General features: G+C 49.7%; 2 protein-coding genes across 10 annotated transcripts; both read left to right on the top strand.

Moving 5' to 3' along the window:
• Positions 1-39: 39 nt before the first annotated feature.
• Positions 40-2,910, top strand: LOC144054059 (muscarinic acetylcholine receptor M4-like). The gene is made up of 2 exons (XM_077569119.1): positions 40-183; positions 717-2,910. Exon 2 carries the CDS (start codon positions 721-723, stop codon positions 1,918-1,920), a length of 1,200 nt encoding a protein of 399 aa, XP_077425245.1. The 5' UTR covers positions 40-183; positions 717-720; the 3' UTR covers positions 1,921-2,910.
• A 1,417-nt stretch (positions 2,911-4,327) lies between these two features.
• Positions 4,328-24,144, top strand: phf21ab (PHD finger protein 21Ab). Of its 9 annotated transcripts, none has more exons than XM_077567146.1 (18): positions 4,328-4,793; positions 4,885-6,104; positions 6,185-6,223; positions 9,703-9,754; positions 9,840-9,929; positions 11,308-11,340; positions 11,433-11,498; positions 13,377-13,529; positions 14,975-15,202; positions 15,996-16,304; positions 16,381-16,488; positions 16,555-16,606; positions 16,703-16,782; positions 17,665-17,725; positions 19,831-20,264; positions 20,445-20,520; positions 20,616-20,719; positions 21,788-24,144. In XM_077567146.1, exons 2-18 carry the CDS (start codon positions 6,091-6,093, stop codon positions 22,367-22,369), a joined length of 2,481 nt encoding a protein of 826 aa, XP_077423272.1. In that variant the 5' UTR covers positions 4,328-4,793; positions 4,885-6,090; the 3' UTR covers positions 22,370-24,144. The 9 variants fall into 9 exon arrangements, with proteins under 9 accessions (XP_077423272.1, XP_077423274.1, XP_077423273.1 ...); XM_077567150.1 differs by lacking the exon at positions 4,328-4,793 and having other exon boundaries at positions 4,818-6,104; positions 19,831-19,937; positions 20,109-20,264; XM_077567151.1 differs by lacking the exon at positions 4,328-4,793 and adding an exon at positions 19,707-19,729 and having other exon boundaries at positions 4,818-6,104; positions 20,109-20,264.
• Positions 24,145-26,484: the final 2,340 nt, after the last annotated feature.

Here is a 26,484-nt window from a genome sequence, read left to right as displayed (position 1 = left end):
CTGCACTTGACGGATGTGAGTTGAGCGTTTGTCCATGTGAGCTCATTTATCAAAAGCAGCAGTGATGATGATGATGATGATGATGATGATGATGATGATGGTGATGGAGGAGGAGGGACACACCGCCTGTTGAAGTGAGACATCTGAAGACGTCGTGCTGGACGCGTGGTTGCTCTTTTGTGGGTAAGTCAACGTAAATTTGCATTCTCAACTCAGCATGCTCATGTGCTGCTCTCGTCTCGCACCCATCAAACAGCACTTTGATTTGTAACAGACGCGGGTCAGAAAACGGAGGAACAGTTCATTAGTTTCCAAACCTGAATGTTACATTAGTTCACCACAAACAAGTGAAATATTTCAAGCTTTTGTTTCAAGTTTGATGATTGTCAGAGCAAAAAAAAAAAAAATCCAATGTTACACAAAATGAGAATATTTGATGTGAAAAGTTTGTCGAAGTGGGTTGAGCTTGATGGTGGGAGACGATGCAGCGAGCGTCTGCATTTGGGCCTCTGCACAATTCCGGCGCCAAGCGCCGTCACTTTTGGAGCCGCTGCCGTATCGGTGCTTGTGTCTTTGTTTTCATTTGCCAACCGACCGACGTTTGCTTCAGGATTGTCGCGAGTTGCTTGACTCGTTGCTTGACTCGTTGCTTGACGCGTTGCTTGACTCGTTGCTTGACGCCGCCTGACGCCGCCTCCGTTTTGTGTGCGTTGAAGGAAAATGGCAAACGGGTCGGACGCGTCCGCTTGGCCCCGCCTCACGGTCAACACCACCCGTCAGTCTGGCGCTCAGCTGTTCCTGCTGGCTGGCGTAACGGTGGCGCTGAGCGGCATCACCGTGGCGGGCAACTCGCTGGTCCTCCTGTCGGTCAAGGTCAACCGCCGGCTGCGGAGCGTCAACAACTACTTCCTGTTGAGCCTGGCGACGGCTGACCTGCTGGCGGGCGCCGTGTCGGTCAACGTGTACGCGCTGTACGCGGCGTGCGGCTCCTGGCCGCTGGGAGCCGCCCTCTGCGACCTCTGGCTGGTGGTGGACCACGGCGTGAGCGCGGCGGCCGTCTTGAACCTGCTGCTCATCAGTTTGGACCGTTTCTTGTGTCTGACCCGGCCACTCAGCTATCCGCTGCGGCGCACAGGCAAGACGGCCGCCCTTATGATCGCGCTGGCTTGGCTGCTGTCCTTCGCCCTGTGGACGCCCGCCATCTTGTGCTGGCAGAGCGCCGGGGGCCGGCGCCTGATCCCGGAGCTGGAGTGTTACCCGCGCTTGCTGGCCAGCCCCGCCGTCACCCTCGGGACCACCCTGCCGGCCTTCTTCCTGCCCGGCTTGGCCATGGTGTGTCTCTACGGACACGTGTCCGCCGCCAGCCGCCGGCGACTGAGCGCCCGCCGCCGCCCGCCTGGGGACCGGGTCGGCACGTCCGCTCCTTTGCTGCGCGGCCTCCTCTTGAAACGGCGAGGCGCGGCTACTGGCGAGCGCCCGGCACCTGACAGATGTAAAGGCGGAAGACCTGGAGCGGCAAGCGACTCGTCGGAGTGGGCCTCCGTCTCGCCGCGTCCGTCTGGCGGCGGCGGCGGCGGCGAAGACGATGACTCGGCCCTTTCCCGACGGCACCAGGCGGCCTCGGCGGCATTGTCCGCCTCCTGGGCCCGGCGTAGAGTAGCGGTCAGGGAGAGGAGGGTGACGCGCACGATTCTGACCATCCTGCTGACCTTCATTGTCACTCGGGTGCCGCACAACGCCATGGCACTTGTGGCGGCGTTCTACCACGTACGCATCCCAGACTTGCTGTGGCAGGCGGGCCTGTGGCTGGTTTACGTCAACAGCGCGGTGGACCCTGCCTGTTACGCCCTGTGCAGCCCCACCTTCAGGACCACCTTCCGCCACCTGCTGCGATGCCGCCGCCCTGGCCCGCAAGCCTAAAAGGTCAGTGTCGTCAAACTGCCGTTGAAAATGTGGCAACAGAAAATGACATCATTCGTGCTGCTGTTTGGAAATGATGTCATCCATGTTGAGTGGTGGTCAGATGTCCGAAAGCCGCAGATGCTCCTCAACACTGTTTGGTCTTCATTTGCTAGCTTCCGCTTGCTCGTTTGTTTGTGGCTTTCTTCATGTCTGTGTGTTTTTTTAAAAAATTGTATTCAATGTTTTCCTCTTGAATATGTTGCCATGTAAATGTTGTTTGGCCGGCGCCGTCAGAATCCCAAGTGGAACGCACACACAATCGTTGAAATGAACCGATCACACTTGTCGTAGCAATTCATACAATAAACCAATAAAAAAGGAATTTAACTGTTCTATTCCTTCCTGTTTACTTTCACATTCATGTTCTTCTCGTCTCGTAGCAAGTTTTGCGCATACCGGAACGACTTGCTGTTTGTGTGTCTTAAGAATCATGGGAACAAAAGTCCTACTAAGTGCAGTGGTCGCCAGTCACACAATGCAAGGTGAGCTTTTCTGCCGGCACATTTTCAAAGTTACAAAGCGGCGAGACCGGCACAAGGGCAACGGCAGGGCCAGCTTCAAATAGCATGAGAGCGCATTTAGCATGAGCTAAGTCATTACACAACCACCAGATTGGCTAGCGTTTAAATTTGTTATGAATAGTTCCTGGTGAGAATGAATTGTATACAGTATTTGATTTTCAGCAAAATGATAGTGTCCCAGAATTTTGTGCTTCACTCAAACATTTCTTATCAAAGCTTTTACTTAAATCAATGATTGTTTCTAACAAAGCAACACGTGTCAAAATCGGTCAAGAATGGGACGTTTTGTGATGGGAGCCAAACGCAGTCAGCGATCGCCGACGACTCAAGACGGCAGCTTCAGTAAGTGGTTGATTGGTTTGTTATGTAAACTCAACAGTGCCGCCCAGTGGCAGCGGCGGTGACTTCCGTTGATTGGTTTGTTATGTAAACTCAACAGTGCCGCCCAGTGGCAGCGGCGGTGACTTCCGTTGATTGGTTGGTTATGTAAACTCAACAGTGCCGCCCAGTGGCAGCGGTGGTGACTTCCGTTGATTGGTTGGTTATGTAAACTCAACAGTGCCGCCCAGTGGCAGCGGCGGTGACTTCCGTTGATTGGTTGGTTATGTAAACTCAACAGTGCCGCCCAGTGGCAGCGGCGATGACTTCCGGACGCCACCGTGCAATTTGGAGTCGTTTTCCTGGCCGTTACTCCAAATGTCCCTTCCACTCGTTAATGATACTAGGCACACTTGATTTTTGCTGTGTTTAAAATACTGCTTGAGTTTGATGGATAATTTCTGGTATTTCTCCAACGCAAGGCAATTCAAATACTTCCTTAAAACGGTGAAAACAAACGGCGGATTTATATTAGATATTCTTATTAGATATTTTTGCCTGTGACTCCTAATATTGGACCGTGGCGTAGTTTGTCTGTCTTTGTTTTCGTTATCGGAGCCATTTCCTGTTTTATTTTGAAGTCTGACTCATTTCGATTCAGGTTGCTTGCCTTTCCTGTGCCTCGTTACCCTCATCTGTTAAATAGTCTGCGTCTTCCGTGTCACGTGCCGATGTGTTACCCTCGTGTCCACTATGTTAACAAAAACGTCCTCGAGTCCCCCGTTTTGTTTATTTTCAAACCTTTATTTCACCCATTGTATTAACTTTGTATGTTATGTTTATACTGTTTATGTACAGTGTTGTTGTTAATAAAGCAACATAAAAAAGGGACTCCCAGGTGCTCTTTCACAGCAAATAAAATGCAAATCCAGCTAAATGATGAAATCGTTGAATTGAACCACAAAATCAACGTAAAGCACAGCAAGCAGTTATTTATTTTATTTCCTCTTCACATGTAGGCAACATATTTTTCGACCGAAGATCGCGGAGAACGGTAAGAGTTGGAAGAGCCTGATGAATTGTTGTGATGCAACTCCGGGTGGGGTGTAGCCCGGCTCGGGTCCGGCCCGGGCCTGCCGGGTTGAGTTCTCGCCCAAATCGGCCGGGGCAGCTCACCCAGGCGACACTATCGTCGATGGCGAGGGGAAGAGGCTGCAGCGGCCCCTCCTGGAATATGTGAAGAATGGCAAAGGGAGTCGAGAGTGCTCGAGTTGTGTTGTGACTTATGAGTCAGTCCGGCTCTCGTGAGCGGCTCCGCGAATCGCGAGAAGTGAAGCACAAGCAGCCGTCCGATTTGATCAAGCAACGACGCGCGCGTACGTGGAAAGGCTCGCGCGCGTACGTGGAAAGGCTCGCGCGCGTACGTGGAAAGGCTCGCGCGCGTACGTGGAAAGGCTCGCGCGCTCACGAGGACTTTCTGTCGGGAGTTTCACTCAGTTTACATCCGGGTCTTTTCCCTAGGCAATGGAAGTCGCAGCACCGCCGTTCCTTAGGCAAAGTGAAATAAATTCGCCGCACCGACACAAAAAGTAGTCCGCTTCGGGAAAACGTCTTTTCGCGGGGCCAGCGGCATCGATCGACGCCGCCGGACGAACTTTGGGAATCAGCGTCACCGATTTCGACGACTCTGCGGCGGCCAAAGCGGCTTTATGGAGAAGGACAAGTAGTTTTGCTGGGCCTTCGTGTAGCTCCGCGGCGGAGGGATAGGAGCTGTGCGCAGGCAGACCTGAATGAGATCGAACAAGAGTTCTTGTTTTGTAGCTTCAGTTTGTGTCTTTTCTCCCCAATTTGCCCAAACTACGTCCAAAATTGAGCAACTAAGTCAAGGTGCTTGGGAAGGAGCGAGCGGGACTCTTTCTAGGCTCTTGTTCCATCGCGGATCGGCTTGTTGGAGATATTTATTTAATTAATCTGGAGGAGGACTGCTGCTGAGTAAGTGCACACCGAGCTTTTTCATTTGCTAACTTTAATGTCGTCCTCAGTCGCGAGTTGACGCGCGTCCCGTCTCCGCGTCCGTCCTCAGGCCTCTTTTCGGGTGGCCTCGTCGCGCTCTTTGCTGCTTCTTGTCGGAGTTCCTGCGGCGGTGGTGCTGGAGGAGGAGGAGGAGGAGGAGGACGAGGAAGAGGAGGCCGACACAAGTTGGACAGCCAAAGGCGGCTCGTTGCCTTCCAAGCGCTCGCAGCCTCCGCGGTGGCCGGCCGCATTCGAGAAGCCTCGGAGGCGTCTTTTAGCCGCGCTTCGGCCGTCGTGTTGGCGGGCCGGCGGGCCGGCGGGCGCTCGTCCGGCCTCTTCCTCCTCCTCCCGTTCGCCTCTTCTTCATCTTTGGGAGAACTTAGCCGCGTTAGCTCGCCAGCCAAGCTAACGTGGCGCTAGCGACAGCTAGCTGGCGAGCTAACGTTAACGTCCACTTGTTCTCCGGCTTTCGGCGCAACTGTCACTTTGGCCCTTTTGGAGTCTTGGAGCGGCCGCCGGAACCGACGTTGGACGTGGCGGCGGCGGCGGTGGCCCGGGATGGTTCGGAAGGAGAACCGGAGCATTCCGCTTTTGCCACGAATAAGACGCCAATCAAACATTTATTGGAGCACTTTACTCGAGTGCTTGGAGAACAAAGTGAAACCTCCATTTTAACCTCGTCCGTGTTGGCGACCCGCGGCGGTTCCCCGCGGCGGTTCCCCGCCCGCTCCGTCCCCAGAGCTGTTGTCCCTTCCCGGCTCCAATTGCTCCAATTAACCCGGCCCCTACCTGGGCTCACCTGTGTGCAGTGACGTGTGCAACTTGTCAACCTCCAAAGCTTTCGTTGGGCAGGTTGACTTACAACTTCTTCTTAAAGTTGAGAAAACGTCATCTCGTTTTTGTGTTCAAGGGAAAACTTAAGAAAATCTGCCGGTGACGTCACGGGGGTGAACACAATGGGAAGACGTTCAAAAAGGACTTGTTTGGGTCGAAAGATTTTGCCTTTGCAAGTGTATTAGCTGGACAAGATTTTTTTCACATAGCATTGGCAATGAATCAAACTTAGTGAAGTCAATGAAGTTGTCACAATAATGTGGAATTTCTATGAAGCTCATTTATGGATTTAAAAGTATTGGAAATGATGTTACGTACTGGAGAAGCGATTACGTTGTGTAAAATCAGCTTTCATTCACACACATCCCATCACTTATCAATGCATTGTTTGATGTGACTCGTGGTTTAACTGATGGACACTTATTGAGCAGTTACTGATTGAATGAGAGAGCTAATGTACGTCTTTGGTGCCTGCTGCTGTATTGATGCTTTATTGATTACATATGAATTGTACATTTCTACGTTGTGTTGTGCAGGGAAGGGCGGAGGGGTGGAGTCCAGTCCCACAGCCGGTGGTGAGTCCCCATTTATTCCATAACATTGCAAGAACAACGCTCCCGCAGTTGATATTGTGTGTTGACATGATCGAACCTTGAAGACCACTTTGATTTCAAGATGTTTCCCCCCAAATCACGCATGCAGCGTGTGTTCTGTCTGCGCTGTGCGGCGTCTGTAAAGGACCACTGACTGTCACACCCACCTAAATGGGGCCAAATTGGTTCTCCGCATTTGACCCTTCCCCTGAGGGAGTGGTGAGCAGCAGCAAGGGCCGTTCTCGGGAATCATTTGGTGATCTAACCCCTCCGATTCCAACCCTTTAATGCTGAGTCTCAAGCAGGGCGGCAATGGGTCCCGGTTTTTATAGTCTTTGGTACGACCCGGCCAGTGATTGAACCCCCAACTTCCCAGTCTCAGGGCAGACACTCTACCACTAGGCCACTAAGCTGGTCATCTGGGAGTTGTTGGATTGGCACGCATGATTGGCGAGGGGACTTGAGCTATCTGACCTGCCCTGCCAAAAGCACGTTTGCGAGTTGAATCTCCAGTTTGGAGCGTGGAGTCACACCTTGTTACCCGGGCTAGGCAAAGGCGCCCGTCCACTTGTGTGTGTGGGTGGGTGCGGGTGCGGGTGCGGGTGCGGGTGCGGGTGCGGGTGCGTGGCGTCTAAGATGGTATACAAGCAGCAATCATTTTGGACAAGGTTTATTTATTCATGAAAGTAACACCTGTTACAATACTTTGAGCAATGGTGAGATGAAAATATTTTCATAATTGTAATTAAAGAATGGTAAATATAAATGAAAAATATTCTAAATTGTCTGAGTGCAATAAGTCAGGTGTTTCATAAATGTAAGAAAATACTTTTAAATTCATGTGAACAGTACATTTCAAAATAACAGTAAGTTACCATACACAAAAAGATCTTTAAAATTCTATTTCCTTATGAATTTATAGGAAAAAGAGATATTCAAATAATCAATTCATGTTTTTATGAATCGATATCAAGCTGAAAATGGAAAATCAATCATTTGTTGTTGTTTTTAAAGCCAGCCCTATTATGTCATGTGCAAAATGTGTGTTGACATGACCCCCAAAAAAAAGTCCTTAGATATATTTGTGTCCTTGAATTTTGAGGAAAAGAAAATCTGTGAATCTTTAAGTAAAAAAATAAAAATAGTGTACACTAAAAGAGTAATTGCAAAACAAATATCAGTTGTTCCTGCATGTTTTTGGCCTCTTGGGGGCAGTGTGGTGACGTGCATCCACGATGTACACGCTGACAACGAGAACAGAAGAAAGTTCCGATTGAATTCGGTTCCTCTGAGTTTGAACACAATTCGTTCCTGTCAAGTGTTCAAAATCCAAATTGTTCAACCTCCGAAACATTTTTTCCCCGTAGGAAATAATGTAAATGCAATTAATCCGTTCCCACGCTCCGAAAACAGAAAATTCCTATTTACATTTCTATTCATGTTTTTGACATGTACAGTATTTAAACAATAAAAAATAGCTTACCTTTTTTGTTGGGGTGTGATGGAATTAGTGGATGAAGAATGCTTTAGTTCAGTGCTGAGTTAGTGTATTTTACATTGGGCATATTGTTCGACTACTAAGGGGTCCTTGTGCACTGTTTAACGTCAGGCACGTTGTTGAACAGCTAAGGGGGATCCTTGTGTCAGTATTTACGCAAGTAGTCACGGTCGGCGCCATAATCTCCCTCCTAAATCCACTGCGCTTCGTAGCACGGTCCGTTTTTCTTTGCTGCCACCGGCGCTGCTGTCTTTCTATATGGGCCCACGGCCAAGACATTTGTTGTGAGAAAATCCAAATGCGCTTGCGGACGCACGGAGCACCTCTGGGCGTAGTCGCCTGCTCTGACTGCAAATGAGCAGCGCTTCGTCTCCACTTCCACAACGTGATGGCCCGGCTTGGCCCGGCTTGGCCCGGCTTGGCCCGGCTTGGCCCGGCTTCGCTCGGCTACCCGATCAAGGCACGTTTGCTTTTGCTTGGGTGTTCAAACTCCGAAAATGACCTCAAATTCTGAGGCATTTTCTACTCAGATGTTTTGGTCGAAGTCCGATTTGTGCGAGTTACGAGTCGTTCCACTCTTAGTTTTTTTTTTTTTTCACAAATTGGGAAGAATTTGTGCCTTTGAGTTATCTTACCTGTGGGTCTTTTTTTCCACAGCATTTGTGTGTGAATATTCGCTAACCTAAGGACTCCCAAAGTTGACGCTAACTTCCTGTTAGCATTTGAGTGGGATCCGCCCACTGATCTGAATTTATGACTGGCTAGCCGATAGGCCAAGACTTTGAAGCCGAGAGGCCGCCATATTGCTCCTCCCAAGAAACCTTTCACGTATTTACAGTATGGAAGTTGGAGAACATTTGAGAAACAGCTTGATTTATGATGTATTTGTTCAACTTAAACGAGGACTTCAGACATTTTACAGCTTGGCCTTAAATACATAAATCATATGCTTAACGATGTTTACAGGAGGAAACTTGTGTATTTTTTATGAAAGAATTATAACTAATTCAACAAAAGCTGCCTCTGCCAAATCTAATATTGGGGTCTAAGGAACTGAGTGCTAACAGAAAAAGGGGCCCTTCAAAGCAGCACATAGCGTCCACTTGTTATAGTGAGCACCCGGGCCCCGCCCCCGCCCCCGGCCCCCGGCCCCCGCCCCCGGCCCCCGCCCCCGGCCCTGCACGAACTGCCTACGAGCTGTATATGTCTGATCTGTACGTATACCGTATAGTTCACGCAGTAGCCCGCTCGCGGGATGAGAGGAGCAAGATGGCCGCCTTGTTGCTTCAACAGTTTGCACGGGCGTTTATGCACTCATACACAGTTATATATTCAGGTCAGTGGATCCGCCGTTCCCTTTTGCATTAGCACTAGGCTAGCGTTGTTTTAAAAATGAGGAAGCACGTTTTCTATTTAAATACACAATGTCGTCATTCTCCTTATCGTGCGTTGCGGTGAACCGCAAGCGTCGTGCCATCAAAGGGCTTAAAAGACGGCAAAATCGCAGTGATTCGCTGCGGCTTGCCACGCGGTGCATTCAGGTTACTTTCACAACGCAGGCTACTTGTAAACGCGCCGCGGCGTTCTGCACATGAATCGTTTTTCTTCTATCATTTCGTTCTAATGATGGAGAGAAGCCAAAATGGAAATCTGGAACAAATTTGCCTTAATTGTGTCTTGGACTCGTTCGTGTCATGTGGGTATTAAAAAAAAAAAAATCAAATGTCCGGCACTGGATGAGTTTTAAACATGAAAGGAGTGCTGGTAAATTCCCTCAGAACTTTTCCCAGTTGAAACCGTTATTCTCTTCATGAGTAAAAGGAGTTGTCGGTATGCTCCAATTGGGTGCGAGACGGTCAATTGCATGAAGCGCCGTCAAGGGAAAGGTCGAAAGGGCTCTTGATAGGTCAAGCAAATGTACTCGAGTAAACCCGCTTGAAAACTGACATGTGTTTTGTCACAGCAGCACGTTCATGCTTCAGTTGGATGCTTTTCCCAGCGGAGACGGCGTTCAGGTACCGTGGCGACCTCACTTGACCTCATTTGACCTCGACGGCGATCGCCTCGCTCCAAGTTTTCATCTGCGCTTTGCGTCTTCAGGCTGATCTATCGGCTGAAAGACTGACGGCATCCATGATGGAATTACAGACGTTGCAGGAGGCTCTGAAGGTGGAGATCCAGATCCATCAGGTGCGTCCTTCGCTTTGACCCTTGACCTTTGGCACGCGCGCTGCTTGACCGAGAAGAAAAAGAGTTTGTTTGCTAGGAGGGGCGGGTGTGCTTAAGGCAGTGCTTTCAAACGGGGGCGGGGCTAAAATCCCATCTGGGTTGCGTTTGCCCGCCTGCAGTTTGAACGTCGACAAAAAGTCTGCCTTTGTTGTCGGCAGACGATCGTGCAAGCGACACTTTTTTGTTTTTCTTTTGGAGAGAGCTGAGACAACTTTGTATGTCTTGCTCACAGCCACTTCAAAGTACTTTTCAAGTTTCAAAAAATCTGTCACGATACAAACGTGTCGATGCTGTCAGATAGCTTTCAATGCGATGGCGAGTTTGTCCACATCATCATGTCGTCGTCGTCGTCATTTTATTGTTTATATTGTCGTCGTATGCACCAAAGCGTAATGTCCAAAGATGGCGTTGAACCACCTTGGAATAATGTACGAAGGCCATCACGAAATCCTACCAATTAACATTTCAAAAAAAGAGAAAGTGAGAAACAGCAATTTTTTCCCAAAGCCAAAATACAGAACGAAACACGAAGGATGTATTTCAACTCAAGATGTCAGTTTGTGGAACAATCTGAATCGTAAAACAAAATCTTCTCAGTCCAATTTGCTTCTTTTTATTTTTATAAAAGCACAATTTCTGGAAAAATATCATTAGTACAATTGAAATCTATTGTTAAATTGTTACTCACAAAGAGTCTTGACCGTGTGTGTGTGTGTGTGTGTGTGTGTGTGTGTGTGTGTGTGTGTGTGTGTGTGTGTGTGTGTGTGTGTGTGTGTGTGTGTGTGTGTGTGTGTGTGTGTGTGTGTGTGTGTGTGTGTGTGTGTGTGTGTGTGTGTGTGTGTGTGTGTGTGTGTGTGTGTGTGTGTGTGGATTAGGGACAGGGATGATAACTTCATTTCTTTTTCTTTTAAAGAATGAAATCATTTTCAAATTGAATTGAAATGCATCCTTCCTTTTTGTACATCCTCAATTATTTTGGACCCCAGCAGTGGGCAAATTCCACCTTGTTTTGATTGAATAATAAATATTTGATGGTTTAGGGAATGAAAGGATTTTTTTGGAGGTCAACGAATGTTCCGATGTAACATTTATTTACCGTTTACCGTCCCGATGGCTCGCTGCAAGCGACTGCTGACCGCCGTCAGCTTCCGACCTACGACGGGACGCAAAGTGCACCCGAACACCAAATATCTAGACTTGTACTCAAACGTTTTGGCGTTTTTAGCACTTGAGCGCCACCCACAGGCTGGAGCGCTCACTTGCGTTCAGTTGGCTGGCAAGAATGTTCCCTTTTCCACTTGATTGCAAACCTTGTGCTGATCTGTTTTGTTGCCCACAGAAACTGGTGGCCCAAATGAAGCAGGACCCTCAGGTAAAGTGGGCGGGAACAAGTGGTCACATGACTGACTGCTTGGAAAAAAAGAAAGAAAAAAAAGCTTTTCTTTCTTCGTTGTTCCCCTCCAGAATGCAGACCTGAAGAAGCAACTTCACGAACTTCAGGCAAAGATCACGGCACTGAGTGAGAAGCAGGTAGCGCCACGTGCACCAGGTGGAGCCGTTGTGCTGGCTTCAGACCCAACAGCAAATATGGCGAGGAATCCCTGGATGCAGAGCGCAGTTGGAGGCGTGCCGCAACGGCGGGTGGCCGATTAGGTCCAAAAAGCTGAAACGGAAATTCAAAACTGACCAAAACCCAAATACTAACCTCAAGCGTCCAGGGATGCGCCATCTGCTGGAGACATGTAGTACTGCACTTCTTCCTCAAACTGTTTAGTTGGCGCCGCCCTGGCTGACTGAGGCTTGAGTGTTTGTCATTTTCGATGCCCCATAATGTGTTTAAAAAAAAAAAAAAAACTTTATGCCATGAGACGGCGCATCATAAAATCTGCAAATTTTGTTTTGAAAAATCCGTGTGGGCGGAGTCGAGCGTTTAAGTCCACCCGACGTGGAGGCAGGCCTCCAACTGCACTCTGCATCCAGGGCTACTTGAATATGGCGGGCGTGTCTGGCGTGCGCTTGTGGACGGGCGGGCGGGCGGGTGGGCCGGCCACCTCCGCCGGTGGCTCGGAGTCAAACTCTTCATTTTAGCCACCATTTTACGAGTCCAGTTTCAATCATGCTTGTTATTTTTGATCATAGTTAGTCAACCTCATCCTGTTTTTTTCTTTGTTAACTTAGTCGACTATAAATCTAGCATTTTACTCTTTATTTTAGTCCAAGAAAATCTCATTTTATTGGTCTAGTTTTAGTCAACAAAATCTGTCAACGTTTTAGTCCAAAAATGTTGTCAGCAGATTATGTTGAACATTTCTGATCTAAAATGATTTCACATCAAATGTTCTCATCTTTTTGATAACTTATTATTTTTGACCTTTCACCATGAAGGATCAGGGTTCGGGTCCGGTCTGTCCCATGTTTGTGCATTTGGCAGTCGCTAGCTGCAGATTTGAAAGGGGGTGCGTCACATGACCCAAATCATATCATTTTCGTTTCGTTTTTGCCCGTGTAAAATGTTCACAGATTTTAGTCCACTTTTTATGAAGTGCATTTTGCTCTCATCTTCATGAGTGCAGAAAATGCAGACTGGTTTTGTTGTATTTTTTTCATTCATCATGACTAAAACCCTGGTTTTAGTCTAGTCTCGATTTAGTCCGGGGAAAATGTGTGTTGACGAAATGATTTTTGTTTAGTTGTCATTGTCCAAATGAACACTAGTTGGCGGCTTGTGCTGCTTTGTCGCTCCCGTGGGCGACAAAGCACCTTTTTTGGCGCCACCTTGACGACGTATTATGGGCGTGAATTGCCGACGATCTGGCCATCGGATCCGTATCACGATTCATAGGTCACAATTTGATACGATTAATCCCGATACGGATCTATAATTTGATTATTGCGAGAGAAAAAAAGAAAGAATCATTTTTACTCAAATTTAGTAAGTAGAGTAAACATCTTTTTGGCCGCATATCGAATCGATTTGAGAAACGCGTGCTGTCAATATCGCGATATATTGCCGAAGCTATTTTTAAAACTTTAATTTTTTTCACACCCCTGCATACTTACGGAAAGGCTGAAGTGGTGTTGGGTCTGACGGCAGCATTTCTGCATGACGAGCCGTCACGTCCGCACAATCTTGTGCTTTTGGAGGCTTAGCAAGCACGTTAGCGCTTAATCCAGACAACGCTGCACTTGAACTCTATGAGCTGGTTTGTCCTCCTCATCTGGTACTGGTTTCTACGGAGACCAGCACTCAGACAGGAACAGGTCACAAAGAGTGTCCAGATTGTGTCCGCAGGACAAACGCCATCTTGAGTGGTGCCAAACAAGCAACTTGTGCTTGCGGTCTGATGGATGAAGCACGTTAGGCTTGCAAAAAGCGTGACGGTGACAACTGGCGTTGTGTTGGGACAGAAAAAGGTGGTGGAGCAGCTGAGGAAAGAGTTGCTGGTCAAGCAGGAACCAGAAGCCAAAGTGCAGCTGCAGGTCCACGTGCCTCCTGTAGGGGGCGACGTCAAGCCTGCTAATCTGCTGCAGACCCAGCAGATTCCTGGAGGACTGCAGCAGGTAGGACACACGCACGCACGCACACGCACGCGCACGCACGCACGCACGCACGCACACACACACACACACACACACACACACACACACACTTTGTGTTTGTGAATATTGTGGTCATGGTTGGTCAGGCGCCGTGTGTCCATTTTAGTCTTCATCATGAGACTTTTTGGAAGCCGGCGACCACGTTTAACAATCCGACAGAGCTCCCAAAAATGTATAAATACGTCCTATGTTTAAAGTTTCCCAAAGACGTATTTATACGTTTTTTTGTTTGTTTGTTTTTTTACGCTAGAGCGTGCAGAAGGTTTTGATGCAGCCTCTGAATTGAAGAGAAGGGTTAAAGCAATGGTAGCAATGGTAATTATTCCAAAAATGGCCAGCAGAGTACAGACGCTCCCCAATTTACGAACGAGTTACGTTCCGAGCGATCGTTCGTAAGGTGAATTTGTTCGTAAGTTGCTTCAGTGCTATATTTTGTATTATAATTTATGTTTAAAGCCTATGTAAGTATATTGAAGGTTTATATAAGTATGTTTAAGGCTTGTACAAGTAACCTGCATTGGTTTGTACTGAAAAAAACTTTGAATAAAATGGAGAGAATACGTACAGTCCTGTACTACGTATGTTAGAGAGAGAGAGAGCGAAAGACACGCAGTACGTAATAAGATCAATAAAATGAAGTTGAACTTACTTTTGGAAGATGTACTCGATGCTTAAGGAGATGATGGAGGAGGAGGAGGATTTTATATCATGAGAGATTCAAAAGTTATTTCCTGCTTCACGGGGACCGGCGTTTTCTTCCTCCTCCTCCTCGCCACGTTGCTCAGCCGCCAATGAGCTCTCACAGCGCCAAGCGGCGGCATTAGCGGCGGAAAGAAGCACTACGCGCAATACAAAATCCAACTTACAGCATCTCTTTCCGAACATTTTTCGACATACGCGCAGAAATGTTGGTATGTACCGTTGTTCGTAACTCGCATGTTCGTAATTAGGGGAGCGTCGGTATAAGAGAAAAGCAACATAGATGGATCCATTTTGGAATGGGCCGCTTGTCCGGCATTTAACTAATGAGCCTTCTTGACTCAAATAGTTTTTGTTTGTTTGTTTTTTGTAGATCAGGGGCAGACAAAAGTTTTACTTCTTTCTGTCCCCTTTAATTTCTCCTGCTTTGCTTTTAATTTGAATATTGTCTTTTTTTTTTTCTTTTAAGAATGAATGAAATAAATAGTTTGGAGATTGAGCCGAACGAGTTTGAAAAATGGTCGGACTGGCAAATATTTTGCTCTTCAGATACCAAACAGAAAACCAATAATCTTTTGAGGAATCCTACCAAGTCGCCGAAATGAAGCAAGATTCTTTTTCTTTTTTTTCTCCAATACTTTGACATTTGCTGGTGGATTAGAATGTGACGACTTGAGTTTGCGTTTGTTTTTGCGGGACTCGGGCAGACGCTGACGGTTACGCCGGTCCTCGCCACCAAGACGCTACCTCTGGTGCTGAAAGCCGCCGCCGCGCCCTCCATTCTGCCGCAACGGCCGGCTACTGTCACCATGGTAACCACCGCCGCCATCTCCAAAGGCGACTCGCACAACGCCCCCATCAACCTGCAGGTGGCGGGAAAACTGAGTGCTCACAGCTTGGAACCGGTCCGCCTCCTTTCCAAGAACGCCATGCTGGTAAGTAAGCGCCTGCGTGCCAAGGCCTTGACATCACTCGCGGGCGGGCGGGCGGGCGGACGGGCGGACGGACGGACGGGCGGACGGGCGGACGGGCGGGCGGGTGACGACGCCCCGTGCCTGTCGGCGACCGACATGCGTTGATAGCAGTGGTGCAAAAGGATCGCAAAAGTCATGGTTCGGATCGGATCATGAATTTTAGCCACGGCTCGAGTTGTTTTTTGGATCAGCAAAAAAAAGATGAAGATAAATAGTACTTTGTCTTCATTTATTTTGCAAAATGCTTTCCCCCATTACATTTAAAAAAAAAAAGACAATTCCAAATGTCTAATATAGCCGTTAAGGATTTAGGAACACAACTTGTAAGTGTAATATGAGGCAGAAACATTCCGTCTTCTTCTTTTTTTCTACATGGTTCATGTGTTTAAAAAAAAAAAAAAAAATCGAAACAACTGTTCCGCTAGGGGAAGGGAAGTAACACAAAAAAAGAGATTTCTAAATGCTTGAATGAAAATTGTCCGTTTTAATTTTGGTCGGGGTTTGACACAGTGATGAGGAAAGACAATGACAATAGCCCTGCAGCAAATGGCCCTCAACGAGAGGCTATGGTCGGGCATCGCACAGGAAATACCAATACACAAAATACTAATGGCTTAACCAAACAAGATTTTGACGGCATAATAACCGTGTGCAAAAACTGCGCGCGGTTATTATACCGTCCAAATGGAATATCGACCGATGCCTCTTAGGGAATGAGGCGATTGTTTTCTGATGGCGTGCACTTGATCCCCAGGTCCGACCAAAGCCCGCCTTGCCCGCCAACGTCCCCATCGCCCCCGCCCCTCCCCCGCCCATGATGGCGGCGCCCCAGCTGCTGCAGAGGCCCGTCATGCTGGCCACCAAGCTGTCGCCTTCGCTCTCGTCCGCCGCGCCCATTCACCAGCTGCGCATCGTCAACGGCCAGCCCTGCGTCAAGACCGGCTCTGCCCCTTTGACGGGCATCGTCATCACCACGCCCACCACGGCGGCCTGCCTCGCCAGCCCGGCGCGGGTGCCCGACCCCGCCTCGGTTCCCGCCCAGCCGCCTCAGACGGAGCTCAAGGTAGGGCAAGCGTGGCCGCTCCCGCCGTATGACCTCATGGCAAGTCGTGTGACTTTTTGCCGTCCTTTCCCGGCAGACTGTTAAAGCGGCCGGGGGCGGAGCCGAGCACAAGGCGGTGGCCGCGCCCCCCTCATCGGCGCCCTTGTCTCCTCCTCCTAGGCCCAAGAAGGAGGAGAGTCCGGAGGTAGGTGACGACCCACGACAGTGTCAGCGCACCCGCCGCTGGTCTGATTGTACGTCTTGCTTGCAGAAACTGGCCTTCATGGTGTCCTTGGGTCTGGTAACGCATGACCACTTGGAAGGTGAGCCGCCCGCCCGCCGTCCCGCCGGTATCGCTTGATAGTCCGTAGCATCGTCGCCTTCACGCCAAGCAACGCGCTGCCTGCCACCCTTTGCAGAGATTCAGAGCAAAAGGCAGGAGAGGAAGAGGAGAACGACGGCCAACCCGGTCTACAGCGGTGCCGTCTTTGAGCCCGAGGTGGGTCCCTGTTAAGGGGAAGACGTCGTTTGTGGCCGGGCCTGGGCGCAGGGGGTGGGCGCGTTAGGAAGACATATTCGATGATGAGGCGGCCACTTGCGAGTGCCCACATACGATGCCAAGCCTAGAAAAAAGCACATGGACTGAGCACCGCCACAAGCAGGTTTTGGTGCCGCCATCCTGGTCAGCGCCGACTTTCTGCTCAGTCTGTGACCTCCTATTTGGGCATATAACAGTCAACGGCAGAGAGACGCGAGTGGCCACCTCTGAAAAGAAGAATTGCTTCCATCCATCCATTTCGTCAGTGACTTAGAAGAGGGGCAGCAAACTGCAGTCCTGAGGGCCGGAGTCCTGCAGGTTTTAGATGTTTCCCTACTCCAACTGCAGATGATTCCAATTAACAGGATCGTTATCAGGCTCATGCAGAGCTTGCTGATGAGCTGATTTATGATCAGCTGTGTTGAAGAAGGGAAATATTCAAAACCTGCAGGATTGCGGCCCTCGAGGACCAGATCTCGCCATCCCTGATGTAGAAATGGGACGACATCCACCGCACACACGAGTGCCCAAAATGTCATCGAATCTACCAATATGATGTCACGCCATCTGCACCACAATTTGGACCTGCTCGTTTAGTCTACTTTGTGTCAGCAAATGGTCTGGCCCACACCTGGTCCAAGGGCAGGCACTCAAAACGGTCCTGCATGCGCTGCAACATCCAGTGAGGCGCAACGTGGTCCGTCAAATTCCCAACAGGCCAAAACGAAGACGCCCATGTCCGAAAATGGGGCCCGTAACGGCGATGGGCTTTTTGCAGCTTGTAGCATTTCTTTAAGTGTTGCGAGAGTTGCCCAATGATTTTGCTTGCTGTTTATCTTCCAGAGGAAAAAGAGCGCTGTGAGTTACCTGAACAGCCCTCTGCACCTGGGGACCCGAAAGAGAGGTCGGTATCACGTAGCGCCGCTCGGCCGCTCGGCAGCAAACTGACACTGAGATCTTCTAACTGGCAATAGCAACAAAAGTGAGGGGTGGACACTAACACGGAGTCGGGTCCGAGGTGTCCCGTGCCGTCCGTGTCTCTCGACATGCCGCTATTAACACGCTTCCTCTCCTCGCTGCTGTCGATTTGCACCACTAAGCCGCTTGCCTGCCGTGGGTCGACTGCGGCCTCGCTCACTCCTGGCCCTTGACAGCTTTTCCATGATCCCGTCCTCCAACACTCCTGATCCTAATCATCCGATTATGCATCCCATTTCTCTCGTGCTTTTCTGGCCACTCAAAGACGCTTCACAATGGATTCGTAGTTGACACGCTTACCGGTGGCGCTAAACGACGTCGCCATAGCCACAGAAGTGCGGCTGCCAGGGTGCGCCTACGGCCTCTCCGACCACCCCCAAACATTCGCACCTTCCATCGACCACTGGAGGCAAATGTGTGTCTTGTAGGGACGTAACCATATCCAATCAATATCACCATGTTGTGGGGAGGATGGCGATAAAAAAATCATTTCAAAAAAGCTCACGATATTGTAAGAAAACACAATATTATGTTTTTGTACATAACGGCAATGCGCGTAAATAACATCAAATCTCTCATAAGACTTGATATTGAGCGACTGACTTGTTTAATGCACGCACACATCGACTTCCTCCGTTCAAAAAAAACAACAACCCCTTGAGTGCAATTGAACTCATCTTTCAAGGCAAGCGGAAGATTGTTTGCTGTGACGACATCAGGATGAGGATTTTGACATTGACAAGAAAACAAACTTTTTGTGAAAAGATACATTTTTGTGCACAACAGTGACTTTGACATGAATCTTTTTTCAATTAGTGAGCCCATTGAAAAGAGATACAATGCTGCCCTCTGCTGGCCATAGTTGGTGCCTGTTTTTGACTTCACAAGCCCATTGACTGGGCAGCAATAAGTTGCACTGCCCATCGGGGGGAAAAAAGAAACATTTTTGGCGGCATTCATTTGGATTTGAGTGTTTTTGACGGTAAAAGTTCATATCGTGACAAGACGACGATATTGTGGCAGTTTCGCGATATCACGATTGTTGGAGCCAATATCTCTAAAGGCAGTTGGAATTAATAAGTTATTGAATTTGTGGAGAAGTTCAATTGAAATAAGCAAGTATACAACTTGCACCTTTGTGTTAGTGCTGCTTTGTTTTTTGAAGTCTTTGTTTAGTCTGCCCCCCACTGGCCAGGTATGGCTACTACATTCAGATGTGCATGTTCTGCTGGGGTAAAGGTTTCAAAGCAAGATGGCCGCCTTAGCTCTGGTCGTGTGCGGGAGGGCAGACGAGAGTCACATTTGGGGCCAACGTCCTTGACCCGTTGCTGACCTCATGGCCTGAGCAAACCGTCAAATGCTTTGCGGCCCACTGAGACCGCAACTTGTCTTTGAATGAGCGGCGTGAGAATGTTTGCCAAACGCCACAAACCAGGAAATTGCCGTTATCGTAACGTCCCAAGGACCCGACGACACGCGACTTGGGGAGAGCGGGAATCCAACCGCCGACCTTCCGGCCAGTGGATGAGCGGCTCTCCCGCTCTCAGCCGCCGCCATAACCACCCTGATGATTAGACTCAGCTGTGTTGGAGGACGGAAACAATGGAAAAACCTGCAGGACCGGATTGAGGAAATCTGGCCTACTGCGTCCGGTCTCCACGGAATTGGCAAAAATGGACTCGAAGAGCAGAGAAGGAAATGTCCATGAAAGTGTCGTGGACGTTGGAGTCGCAGGTTCGATTCCCGGACGTTGAATAAGGCGCATCGTGCGGAGTGCCGAAAAAGCGAGCGTCGAGGACCGTCTTTGGTGTTGCCGCGGCGGCGTGCACACTAACACTGTCTGTGCTTCTGACTCCTCCCCCTCCCGCGCCCTCCCCCCTCCCCCCCCCAACCCCGCCTCACGCTAGCCAACGATGACTCCCTTTCCAAGGTATGTCACGCAGACTGTTGTTGTTCTTCCCCCTCTCCATCTTTCTTTTCTTTTCTTTTCTGTTTGTTTTGCGTCTTTGTGGTCTGTCTCATTTCACCCAGGTCGCCCACCCAAATACGGCGGCGTCCCGGAGCCGGGCTGCCTCACCCCGACCTCCCCCTCCAGCCCCGCCCGCCCCCTCCCCCTGCCCAGCCCCAGCTCCGGGGAAGTAAGTACCCGCGGGGGGGCGGAAGGCCGCCGTCGGCTCACTAGTCTGTCAATCATCCCACATGTCGTCAGTCATCAGCCTTACAAAGCGAACAGCCGAAGCGTCGTCTGCGGAACCCGAGCGCCTCCAGCCTGCTTTGGGCCGACTGATTGGTCCAATTCTTGCTCGCAGGGAGACATCCATGAGGACTTCTGCACTGTGTGCAGACGCAGTGGCCAGTTGCTCATGTGCGACACGTGTTGTCGTGTGTATCACCTGGACTGCCTGGACCCGCCCCTGAAAAGCATTCCTAAAGGCATGTGGATCTGTCCCAAATGCCAAGATCAGGTAACGGCCCGCTTGAGGACTGTTCTGCCCTTTGTAAGCCACGCACGCCGCACACTTGTCCCGTTGCTTGTGTCACGCATCCGCCCGCTCCATTGTGCCCGCCGCGCTCGCCAAACCTAAAGCCCCGCCCCCACCCCACCCCTCCGTCCGTGTGTGACCGGCGCCGGCTTCTCTCGGCAGATCCTCAAGAAAGAAGAAGCCATCCCGTGGCCCGGGACGCTGGCCATCGTCCACTCTTACATCGCCTACAAAGAAGGTGAGTGTGCGAGGAGGGGGGGGGGGGGGCGCTCGCTGCTCGCCGCTCGCCGCTCGCCGCTCGCCGCAGCTCACCCGCGTCGCTCGTTTGTGCAGCAAAAGAAGAAGAGAAGCAGAAGCTGCTCAAGTGGAGTGCAGAACTGCGGCTGGAGCGCGAGCAACTGGAGCAACGAGTCAAGCAGCTCAGCAACTCCATCACGGTGAGGTCTTGATTGGTCTGTTGTCGTGGCAACGACGCTGGCGTGATGCCTCGTCAACGGCCTCCTCGCGCCCAAAATGGAGGGCACGCAATGAACCAATTGCATCCCTTCATTCTCTACGGCATCAAAGTCAGGGGACGAATATTTGGAATGAATGAAACGCTCGTTCGTTAGAAGTTAGAGTTTTTTTCTTTCTTTTTTCTTCTTCTTTCCCCCCCAGCCTTTTTTTTTTTTTTTTTTGCCTTTTCAAGGCGGACCATCAAATGTTTACGTGCAGAACGCCGTCTAGTTTGAGGCTTGGGCGATGTGAGCTTCGCTTTCAGCTATTGATTGTAGCTCCGCCCATCTCACCACGTCCTTTACACAAACTGTAAACGGGATGAAAATATCAACTCAACTGTCAATTTCGCCAATTTGAAATGGATTCAAACTAAAATACAATCCGATGACTTCATTATGACTAAAACTTTGATTGCACTTTTGCGGTAAGGCGGTCCAAATCTCTACCTTCGTCAAAATTCATACCTTTTATTGAATATATTGTCCGGCCCTACTTAATATTCATTTTCACACTCGAGGTCTTTTTGGTGCCAAGATGTATCGTAGCTAGCATGTTGTAGCAGGCAGCTAGCAGCAAGGCTAACGCCGAGAAAGCAGACTATCAACAAACCCGCAATTGGTTCTGGATTTCCAGCCGCCAAATGTAGAGCGCACTTCGAGGTGTCTCGGGCGACGTTTGTCCCGCCGATCCCTGCCGTTTAATTGCAAATGCTTGAACCCAGCGGACGGCGACGTTCCTCTGGGAACTCCCTTCATTCCATCCCGGTCACAACATGGCGGCAGACGCCAAAGCGCCACGGGCTTGTTGGAACCGCGATACGTCTGTCAAGTACATTAAGGGTGAAAATAGCGAGTCGGGTCCTTGTCTGAAAATCAACTGGCCACGCCCATGCGCTGTTCTAAAAATAGCAGCTGAAGCGTCATTGTAAACGGCCCTATTGATGATTCCAGCAGACGTGACATCATTTGTCAGCTGACGTGCGCTGGTTTGTCTTTTTGCTGCCTCAGAAGTGCATGGAGACCAAGAACGGCATCCTGGCCCGCCAGAAGGAGATGCAGCTGTCGCTCAACAAGGTCAAACATCTGGTCTGCCTCATCCAGGCCTTCAACTTCACCCAGATGGCGTCCGACCCCGACAGCAGGGACATCCGAGTCCAAGACGCCGCCGAGCCGGCCTCGCCTCAAGTCCAGCCGGCGCCGCCCGAGGTGGAGGCCGGCGACGCGGGTGAGAGCGACCGAGCCGGGGAGTGGGCGCCGGAGAGGAGCGCCGGCGCCGGCGACCATCGGGGCGGACTTACGCCCGTCCCAGATGATAGGGGAGGAGCTAAGACTGAGATGGAGGCCAAGACTGTTGCGTCTCCGCAGGGGGACGCGGTGGCGACTTCCTCGGAGGCGCCGACCTGCGCCACCGCCAACGGTACGGCTGCGCCGCCGCGGCCCTCGCCCGCCGCAGATGCCCCCGCTGCCGGCCCTGACAAGAAGATGTCCGCCGCCGGGTCTCCGGAAATGGCGCTGCAGGACAAACGGGACATCAGCGACAGCAACAATAAAACCTCAGTACCCTCCCAGCATCGCGTGCCAGCCGAGTGAGCGTCGCCTTCACGTGGAGAGCGTGAGAAAAAAAAACAAGAATTTTTTTGCCAATGTGTGTTAATGTCGTTTGTTTGGTCGTATCGTCAGCCTGTGTCGATGGTAGATAGCGGCCGTTAGCCGTAGACGTTGTCATGGAAACGCTGGAAAGGAGACGGAATCCATCACACCAGAGTGTGCCTGTCCCGGCGGTCTGGGGCGGGGGCCGTGCGTGCGTGCGTGCGTGCGGGCGGGCGTGCGTGCGTGCGTGCGTGCGGGCGTGCGTGCGTGCGTGCGTGCGGGCGGGCGGCCCCCGTCCGAGTCTGTGTGAAAGCAACGCCCTTCAAACAAACTATCCACGATGTCGTTGGGATACAACATGGCGTCACTTCTTTGTTTGAAGCGTCCCGGCCCCTCCCCCACCTGCTCCAGAGACTGTAGCCCCCGGGGGCCCGCCAAGGCAGGTCGGAAGAGGCGGAGCCAAGGCGGCGTTGTTGTTGTGAGTCGTCATTGGTGTGTCCGTGCCATGTGCTTTGTTTTGCGAGGACGCGTTGGGGTCTTCCTGGTGTTCCGCTCCGCCGCCGCCATCTTTAACTGCCAAACGCATCAAATGCGCCAGGGGGCGGAGCCCAAGCTTCCGCTTAACGGCGACCAAAAAAAAACACAAAAAAGCACAAGTTGGTTTCTTCTTCTGGTTCTGTGATGCGAGCTGACTCCTCCCACTACGGAGGAAGCACAAGAAGAGCCTGCAGGGGGCGCAACGCTCACTTCTTGCTCTGCCGTTGGTGGTGCCTCTTTTCTTTTCTCTCTTTTGAGTTGAGGTCACATGACTGGTGGCAGCCAATTAGCATATCTCGTGGTCAAGGCCCCCCAACCCGAACCCCCAGAGTAGGTACCTCGAGTGCCTTCTTCGATTTGTCTCGACTTGCACTGTGATGCGTGGCCCCGCCCCTTCACCTCATTGGCCGCTCAGTGTTTTGCTGCCTTAAATGTTTTCCTTTTTTACATTTTTTTATTTACCTGACCAACTCGCTCATTGAGGGGTCAAAGGTTGCCAAGTCTGCCAGGCAGTCGTGATGACGGAATCCAGGTGGTGATGCACTTTTTCATTTGAGCAGTATTAGAACAAAATGGGTGACACCCCCCCCCCCCCCCCTCCCTCCAAAAAACGCATGCCTTCTTATGCAAATTTTCTACACAAGTTAATTATGCATTCCTGTTTGCGTGTTGTTTTTTTTGCATTTGGATTTTTGTTTTGTTTGGTATGGGCGGAGCCAGGAGGAGTTGTCATCTGAGTGGGCGGAGCAAAAAAGCCTCCCTTCATCCAAAGAAGCCAGATGGCCGTTTGGCGTCACTTTGCGAGCGTCCAGTCATGACTGTGGCCTTCTCGTGTTGCCCTCACATGAGACCCTGTGACCCCCGACACTTAACCTTTTTTTTTTCCTTCTTAAACTTCCATGTGCTCAGACGCATTGTAGCGCTCCGATTAAAGAACAAGTGTACATTGGGAATATTTGTATAATTGTTTGTATTTTTTCATAATTTTTGAAAGGAATGTGTTTATTTTTTTGGACTTGTGTTACACACGTGTCTTCTGTTGGCCATGTTGGTGGGATTCTTACCTCTGTATTGAGCCTCCTCTTCTTGTAATGATGATGATGATGATGATGATGATGATGCAGTGTTTCACTAAATACTGTTGCTAGGTTACAGGATGGCCCCAGCCACCACTAGGAGCATTTGATCAATTTCTATTTATTTATTTTATCAGTTTGCTAATAAATCCTCAAAACCAAGCATAATGTTCATGGTCATCATTGCACTCAAATGAGAAAAATTATCACTAGAATAGTTTCATGATTTTCCAAGGCAAAAGTGACGTGGAAAGAATAATGGAACGTTGACGTCTGACACTCGCTACGACATGTCCGACATCAGGCTATTTTTGGGACAATCGATAGGCTATATTTGGGACAATCTCTGTGTGAAAAAGGTTGTCTGTTCTAGGGACTGCTATACTAGCCGGCTAGCTCGTGGGTGAAAGGCCAAATGCGGCTACATGCTATTTGGCATGATCTCTATGGAAAGTTTGTCTGTTCCAGGAACTGGCATCCTGGTCAGCCGGACAACTTTGGCGGAAATGAGCACTGTGGTTTCGTGGGGGGCTACTGGGCAGGTCACTGGCACGACTTGCGCTGCAGTTACGAGATGAAGTACATCTGCAAGCGCGCCAGCGGTGAGTCCACACGTTGCTATAGGGCGGCATGACGTCACAATGCTGTGGAGGGTTCGATGTTGAAAGACGTTGCAGAAAAGGATGGTTTGGGGGCTGCATATTGCGTCCCTTTTTCCTTTTCCTTTGTCCAGGTGAGGAGACTGACACCAAATTCCTGGCTGCAAACGGCACATTAAAAGTCAAATCAAATGCAATATTAATACAGCCATGAATGATGTGCGTAATTGAACTTTCATCTCAAATAGGTGGGCTGAATTAAAGCCCCCCATGGTCCAGTATCAAGCACATGATCAAGGGCTCTGGAACATTAGAGCTATCAACAGAGGTGACAAATCCAGGTCCAGGAAGTAAAAACCCTGCCACAGTTTGGCTTTAGCCCCTGATGCTAGCTAGCTCCCTAAAAGTTTTTTTTTTTTTTTTCCACTCACTCACACAAACAAACATGGTCTCCCAGGCTTCCTTTGTGTCATCAGACACTTTCTGATTAAAAAACCTTGCAAGGACCCTCTTCACGAGATCTCAACTCTGATTTATTTGAACACGCAAAAGATTACAAAAACAGGTCATCTAACACACCATAGGAGCTAGCTAGGGCGCTAGCCAGCTAGCTAGCACTTTCTGGACCTGGATTTGCCACCGCTGGCTATCAATGTCAATTCATAAATAGGCAAGCAAAGGACACACTTGTGTATTTTATGAAGACAGCTCATTTCGCCACCTCCTGGCCATATGTAGAAGTGCATGAAGAAGAACGTTTGCATGTCTTCTAATGTGTTCTCTCGTTTCAAATGGAATGTATTCCTGCAGATGAAACCCGATGTCCTCCTCCTCCTCCTCCTCCGCCTACCAGTCGGACCTTGGAAACGTCAACCGCCGCTACGCCGACCAATTGGGAGCCAGCGATCTGCACAAGCTCCGCCGGGCAGCAGTCATGTTCCTCTCATGACATCACATGCTCGTGCCTGCTCGCCATGGCTGCTAGCCCGGTGACTTGATCATTTGTGGTGTGATAAAGGTGCACGTCTGCAACGGCACCGACAGCAGATGGATCATTTGACGTGTTTTTTATTTTGTGTGATGCCATCCATGACCGTTTTTCTTGATTCAAAACATGCAAATAAAATTGCTTGTGGTGTTTGGGTGGGCTGCAATGGATTGGTGACATTTCCCTTACTAAAAAGAAGTATATTTAAAGTTGCAATATGGAACTTTTTCCCCCAAAATAACTTTACAAGCAGCTTTTTGTTTGACCATTTATGACTGCAATGCCTTCAAACACCTTCGCCGTTCACAAGGGTACTCCTGCAAGCCTCTTGCCAATAGTTTTCAGACTGGGTTCGAGTTCGAATTTCCTGCGCCCTGTCTGCAGATGTGGCTTAATGTATGTGAAGAACGGTATTGCAGTTTCATTTTTCGTCAGCAGGTGGCAGTAGCCATTCCAAATGGAATCGTCTACGTTCAGTAGCTTTAAATATACTTTAGAATACACTTCAAAGAGTACTAAAATGTTCAAATTTAGTCCCAATGAGTTTACTTTTAGTGCAAGAAAAAGTACAGTCGAAAAATAAACTTAGGTGTACTAAAGTATCCTACTTTTGGGTAAGGCTTGTTCCATTTTCATTGGGGAAAACAAACGGCTGTGCAGATAAGTTGACCTCAATCGGGACATGTTGACAAATACTTGTCCATGAAAAAGTGCATTTTGTTGCAATTGTTTGTGCGCAGCGCGGTGGATTCAAAGGTGTGCTTAGCGACGGTCTCAGCGTGAACCGCAGCATTGCCATCCGAGGACAAGAGAGAAGTAAAATAGGCTGCGCTCACCCCTCAACGAAGGTGCGAGTGACAACATCTTTGCACATTTGTGCGTCAGGGTGCATTTAATAAATGACGTTCAGAATAT

This window comes from Vanacampus margaritifer, chromosome 6 (genome assembly GCF_051991255.1).
Source record: "Vanacampus margaritifer isolate UIUO_Vmar chromosome 6, RoL_Vmar_1.0, whole genome shotgun sequence".
Lineage (NCBI taxonomy): Eukaryota > Metazoa > Chordata > Actinopteri > Syngnathiformes > Syngnathidae > Vanacampus > Vanacampus margaritifer.
The sequence above is the reverse complement of the archived record's forward strand: the minus strand, read 5'-3'. Positions and strand labels throughout refer to the sequence as shown.